This window comes from Raphanus sativus, unplaced genomic scaffold (assembly GCF_000801105.2).
Source record: "Raphanus sativus cultivar WK10039 unplaced genomic scaffold, ASM80110v3 Scaffold4629, whole genome shotgun sequence".
Classification (NCBI taxonomy): Eukaryota; Viridiplantae; Streptophyta; class Magnoliopsida; order Brassicales; family Brassicaceae; genus Raphanus; species Raphanus sativus.
The window spans coordinates 1-6,435 of NW_026619931.1; the positions used below are offsets into that span (position 1 = coordinate 1).

General features: G+C 38.5%; 1 protein-coding gene across 1 annotated transcript; it reads right to left on the minus strand.

Moving 5' to 3' along the window:
- Positions 1–717: 717 nt before the first annotated feature.
- LOC130507492 (sister chromatid cohesion protein PDS5 homolog C-like) lies at positions 718–5,703 on the minus strand. The gene is made up of 14 exons (XM_057002201.1): positions 5,409–5,703; positions 4,902–5,105; positions 4,631–4,812; positions 4,415–4,541; positions 4,158–4,349; positions 4,018–4,056; positions 2,853–3,932; positions 2,658–2,771; positions 2,290–2,363; positions 2,085–2,136; positions 1,859–1,939; positions 1,726–1,775; positions 1,542–1,589; positions 718–1,452 (listed from the first exon to the last, which is right to left on the minus strand). Exons 1-14 carry the CDS (start codon positions 5,508–5,510, stop codon positions 1,002–1,004), a joined length of 2,796 nt encoding a protein of 931 aa, XP_056858181.1. The 5' UTR covers positions 5,511–5,703; the 3' UTR covers positions 718–1,001.
- Between the last annotated feature and the right edge of the window lie 732 nt (positions 5,704–6,435).

Sequence of the window (6,435 nt, forward strand, 5' to 3'; positions counted from 1 at the left end):
GTATATATATCCAAATTATTTAAATATATTAATTTGGTTAGATATTTTATTCATACTTTTTTGAACTAGCTGGATATTTTTGTTCGCACACACCCATTTTAAGATAGTTGTTTCTACCTGATCGTCTTTAAAACCCCCCATGCTGAGCATTAACAATTTTATTCTGTAAATGTATACATATAACCCCTCGTTACCAGAAAAATTAAACATTCAGTATAATGAAAAGAAGAATAAAAATAGTTTTGCAAACATATAATAAAGTTCTTTTTACTTTTAAAAAAAATAACAAACACTTTTTTTTTTGCTTAAAAACAAGTAACGAACACTTTGAATTGGTTTGTGTATATTAGATGACAAACGATCTACATTCTATGTATTGGATGACATAATGGCGGAACCACGTGTAAGATCAAGATGCGTCTAATATTAGTCGAAGATTGCTAGTCTCGCGGCTAGTCTCACGTGCTGATTTAAACCTTATTCTTATGTGCAAAATCACCAGAGACCTTAGATGATCAGATCTAGGGAGCAATGTAACTATGTAAGCATTCCATTTTGAACGAACTACTTGATCTAAGTCGTAAGCTATATAATAAAAATGTAAATGGAATATCCCTTAGATAATGGGCAGCAACCATTTGGTTTTAAGAATCTCCAAGCATCTCGTAATCCAGTAATATAATTTTCTCAAATTTTTAGTCAACTTAGAACAAATCCTTTTAAAATTGGATAAAATACATTCTTCAGGAAATTTGTCTTTTGAGGCCTCTACAACTCTCCAAATTCACAAAGATAAAATTATTTGGAAGACTAAAGAAAAATCCGCTGGAAAATCGAACCTAAAAAGTGAAATAAATAAAAAATCCACTCACTGCTACTAATACTAAGCTTCTTATCTTAAAAACAAAGACTACACTTGTAAAACCCAGACGATGTCAAGTCCCCATCAATCGACGGCCACCAAATACCACCGCAGCTTTCCACCTTGACTAAAGCCAGACTCATCGCTTCCTCTTCTTACCTGATTTCGCCTGCGACTTCCCTTTTGTTGCTGGTTCTGGCGCCTTTGGTGTCTCTTCAGAGTCTGACTCAGCGTCGCTCTCACTGCCCTTGTAGGCAGGTGTAGAGTTTGCTTTGCCTTTTGCTGCTTTTCCCTTGGCTGCTGAAGATTTTGCAGGTCCTCCTGACTTGGATTTTGAAGTAGCTGTAGTCTTGGACGAACATTTGGATGTCCCAGATTTCGATCTCTCTTTCTTCCACTTGCTGGTTCCTGATTTACCAACGGTTTTGGGGGTTTCCTCTTCCTCGCTCAACGCTTCAGAGCTATCCTCCTCTTCTCTACTAGCTTCTTTCGGATCCTTTGGTTTGCTCTCTGTTTTCTCATCCTTGGACTTCTTGCCGGACTTGGAAGCAGGAGCAGCTTTAGACTTGCTGGAACCAGCTCCACCACCCCTGAATCAGAAACAATATTTGCTTATCAGTCCAGAACTTTTTAGAGACTTCAACACCTTTTTGAACTATTTGCTTTCAGTTTCATTTACTTTTTCCCTGACGGTTGCTTGCCAGTCTTAGCTTTCTTTCTCTGGGGCCTGCATGGAGAATTACCAAAGCTTGGTCATAACAAGAATACCAAAAACATGTCAAAGCATCATATCGATCACATTAAGATATTCTTTCTAGTGCCACATAAACACCGGAACTAGAGTCTAGAGCAGTAACACTTACTCTGTGGAGGCCTCTTTCTCATGACCAGTCTGATCAGCAGCTTCTTCACCCTGCTGACAGAAAATGTAAGTAACATCAAAGTGAAGAATGAAAAAAAAAATAAGTCAGAGATGAATGAAATACAATGCCCCACCTCTGTTTCTGATTCATCCAGAAAATGCCACTTCTGTGTCTTAAGATTCAAGATTTCTTGATCTCCATCATCATAGATAACCTGAAAACGAAGATAGCAACAACATTCCATAAAATGCACTGTATCTAATTAAAAACATGTACAATCAATAGGCTAATGGGTCACCCCAATCAAAAGAGACGGAGCAGAAAATAGTTATCGAGTAAACTAATAAAACTGGGCTTACCAGATGTTTCTTCTTCGCAGAATCATATGAATCGACCACACCTTTATAATACCTGTGGCAAAAATCCAATATTCATTTACAAGCATGGACAAACTACCCAAGGTGTTACTGCAGATTCAGCTATATACAGGAAAATACATAGAGTAGCGGATTGCGTTTATGTAAATCAAATATAGTTCCTAACAAGAAAATACAAAGTGCTTACGCTTTATCTATAGGCCACCAGACTCTGACCCTCGACCCAACTAAATCTTCACCATGGCTTTGGAGATCAGATGCCTGTCAGGGAATCAATTCAGTATGAAGAAGTCTACCACAAAAAGGGAAAAGAAAAACTCGCACAGAACATGAAACCAGTACGAATAAAGGAATAAACAAAGAGACACAGAAGCTCCGCAGAAGGGAACGAACAGATGTTTAAAAGAAAAATATCTCAAACTTGAAGAGAATAAGAAGCTGCAATCATGCATTCACAGTTACTACTGCAAATGGCATCTGGTAGAATATGAATTTTTTTTTTCAAACATTCCTTCATGCGTAATAATTATGATAGATGAAATTACGAAGACATACTTTCTCTTTGCCTAGACTTCGTTTCCTCTTTGTGTTTGTATTAGGACTTTCTTCTATTGGTTGCTTCACTTCCTTCTTTGATTTCGAGGCTGACTTTCCGGAGGAAACAGCTGGCTGAAACACAATTAAAGGATATCGGTAAAAGGACAGGAAGGCAGCTACGTATCGAATCATACAGGTCAGGGAACAACTTACTTTTTCGCTATCACCCGAAGAAGTATCTAATGAGTCCTCATCCATGGCTTTCCCACGTCCTGGCTTTTTCTTTTCCTCTTTTGGCTTTGAGGATTCTTGTACATTATCATTCTCAGCTACCTTTTTCTCTGACTGCTTTGCAGCTTTTGTCTCAGAGGTACTTTTCTTCGGAGGAACAGCAGACTTGGTTTTACTTGAAGAAGCAACCTTCTTTCCAGATTTTTTTATAACTTTAGCAGAAGTTTTTGCTTCTTCGGAAGCTTTTTCAGTAGCACTAGCAGCTGATGGTTTGGCCTCCTTTGTCAAGCTCTCCTTTTTCTTCTGGTTTGCAGTCTTCTTAGGCCGGCTTTCCTTAACAAGATCTTCAGCCCTAGATGGAGAACTAACATTGGCAGTTTCATCGGCTGATGTCATAGATGGCAAAGCCTGAACACTTGTTTCCTTATCATTTTCAGTCTTCTTAGGCCGGCTTTCCTCAACAAGATCTTCAGCCCTAGATGGAGAACTAACATTGGCAGTTTCATCGGCTGATGTCTTAGATGGCAAAGCCTGCACACTTGTTTCCTTATCATCTTCAGTCTTCTTAGGCCGGCTTTCTTCAACAAGATCTTCAGCCCTAGATGGAGAACTAACATTGCCAGTTTCATCACCTGATGTCTTAGATGGCAACGCCTGCACACTTGTTTCCTTATCATTTTCAGAAGATATGGCTGCTTTAACAGATGAATCATCAGGAGGCAAACTTAGCATATCCTTGCTCTCCAGGAGTGCTCCAGGTTCGTCCTTGATGATATCTGAAGTTTCTGATGAATCCACATGTATGGCGGAACTGGGATCTTTTTCCTGAGGTTGATGTTCAACATCAGGCTTCTCTTCAGAAGTACTATCCAAGTCAGTGCTGCTAGGATTATCAAAATGTTGAGGCTCATCTTTAGCATTCGTATCATCTGGCTTCTCTGTAGACTCAGTATCAACAGAAGAACCGTTCTGTTGCGCAACGCCGTTGCTGACTCCCGACTTACCAGATTCATCCTTAGGTGCATCAGTTCGATCGGGTGTAGCAATTACTTCCGGTTTATCCTGCTGATTGGAAAATAAAAAAAAATTAAAAATCTACTTGAGGAAACTTATTTCTCAATGCTGCTTTAAGGGAAGAGATATATGCCTCTACTTCTGCTTCCTTTTCTAAATGACCTTGACAGTCCTGCAGGGTAAAATAATGAGAGAATGGTATAAGAGTATGTAAAATATGAGGCAGTTCGACAAAAAAAAACGGGTGAGAAATAAACAGATGAGAAGGCTTACCTCTTTTTCATTCTCAACAAGTTCGTCGTGCTGCAAAGCACTGAATGTCCCTTCACATATCGAAGCCACTACCTTACTATACTTATCCAAAGAGACACCCGACAATTTCACAGCTTCAGTCAGACACTTTTTGAGCTTGCTAGCAGAGTTACTGAGAACTCGTTCTGCCAACCTCCGTGCTACTTCTGGAACCTGAGAGACAAGTTGAAAGTGTTAGCAAAAGAGCACCTGTTACTGAAGACAATCAAGGTAATCACCTCATCATCCTCCCTAACATAATGTAGAATGGGTGAAAGCATCTTTGGAGGTATATCCTCGCTTTCCTCTAAAACAAGTGTCATGATTTTCTCAATTGATGAAAGTACGTTCTCTGGATGGAAGTCCCTGAAAGGTAAAATGAATTAATCATCAGACAAACATGATATTGAGAGTGAGAAGCTTCAAGATGCTTGGATTTTATTAAATGATTGTACCTTATAGCGTTGAGGAGAATCTGGAACATCTCAATAAGAAGAGCATCACACTCAAGATCCAGCATCACAACGCATGATCTGACCTTGGCCACAGTTTCAAGGATCGAGATCCTTTTGGAATAGGAGCGACTAAAATAGTCAGGCAAGTTTTCGAACGAAGATACAATCAACTTAAATACTTCCTGCGCGGCAAGAATAGAAGAAAAGAGTCAGCAAAGCAAACAACCCAATTTTCACCTTTCCTCGAAAAGAAAAAGAAAATTGAACATACCTTCATCTGATCATCATCATAAGGAGCTTCAGGAGCAGTTATTCTCGTAATCTCGCTGACGCAGGCAGCGACTGCGACTTTCACATCGGCGTCCGAATGCTTGAAAAGCTTTCCAGCGACTAGTGATTTCATGAGTGGAGAGAGTGCGCTCTGCATTGACTCGCGAGGTGACTGGTCAACATCTATGAGGTATATGAAGAGTTTCTGAAAAGCGAAATACAAAAGAGTAAATAACACAAGCATAAACGTGTACTTGTTTCGTCACAGTTAATAGTGAATAACCGTTTCGTTCGTGGATTCAATTTTAATCACGAAAGATACGAATCTGATCTAAACGCCATCGGAGTAAGTAGATAGATTCGCGGAGGGCTAATGAAGCGAAAAAGATGCGGAAACAAAGAGTTAAAATCAATAATCGAGAAATCTACAGTAGAACACATAGCATTTTGCACGAAGCCTCGGAGAAGGAAGAAGAACAGAGAAGAGATATAATAGTTGAGGGCTCACGTCAAGGAGAAGAAGAAGCTCATCGAGTGAAGAAGGTGGATCAGTGAGCTTTCCCCCTGCTTCGAGAATCTGATTCTCGAGCTCTTTGTCGGAATCCGCCATGGCTCCTATTCTCTCGTTCGATTGTAACTACGATTGGATCTCTCGGTAAACCCTAGATTCGATTCCCAGCACGAAATAAATCTAACTCCTTCTCGATTCCAGAAACGACGAGAAAGTCCCCACCAGTGTCACTGAACAACACGCTTAGGGTTTTCTCCTCTCTTTTTTTTTTTTTGTTTTTGTTTTTTTCTTTCTCTCTCTCTCAAATCCAGTACTCCTCAAATCTTAACAGTTTAACTGAAAAACCAAAAAGAAGTAAGAAAATCTTCTGAGACGCGACGCGAGAACCCTCGGCGGTGTTAAAAAGGATAATAAAGGAACAAAAATATATAAATTCTCTTATAAATAACTGGTCATCTTTTTTTTTATGAAGTGTTGGTTCCTTTTTTTTTTATCTTTCTCATTTTGGGCTTCTTTAAAATGGAATCCAACATTTCAAGGGATCCAGTATGGCATGCAGTTCGGTTTATTCGGTTAGTTCAAAATTCAGATCAGTCGAAATCGCACTGAAGTGAATCGGAAAAAAAAAATCAATTCAGTTTTTTTATTATTTCAGTTTTAATATTTTTACCAAAGTATTCGGTTTTGCGGTTAGTTTGGTAAATTTTTGGTTTAAATTGAATAAAATTCGAAAAACTTTGGTTATTTTGGTTAAAATTTTGATTAATTCAGTTAATTCGTTCGGTTATTTTGGTTAGTTCGTTATTTCTATTTGAATTTTGATTAGTTCGGTTAGGAATTTCGATTAAAATTTTTACTATTTAATATATTTTTTTAGAAAACTTAGCTAATCGATTATCGAACCGAACTAAAAGCCGAATTTTTTTTTACTGAAATTCCGAACTGGACTAACTGAAAACCAAATTTTTGGTTCGGTTCGGCAAATTTGGTTCAGTTAGAAAATCTCAGATCCAATATGTGATTT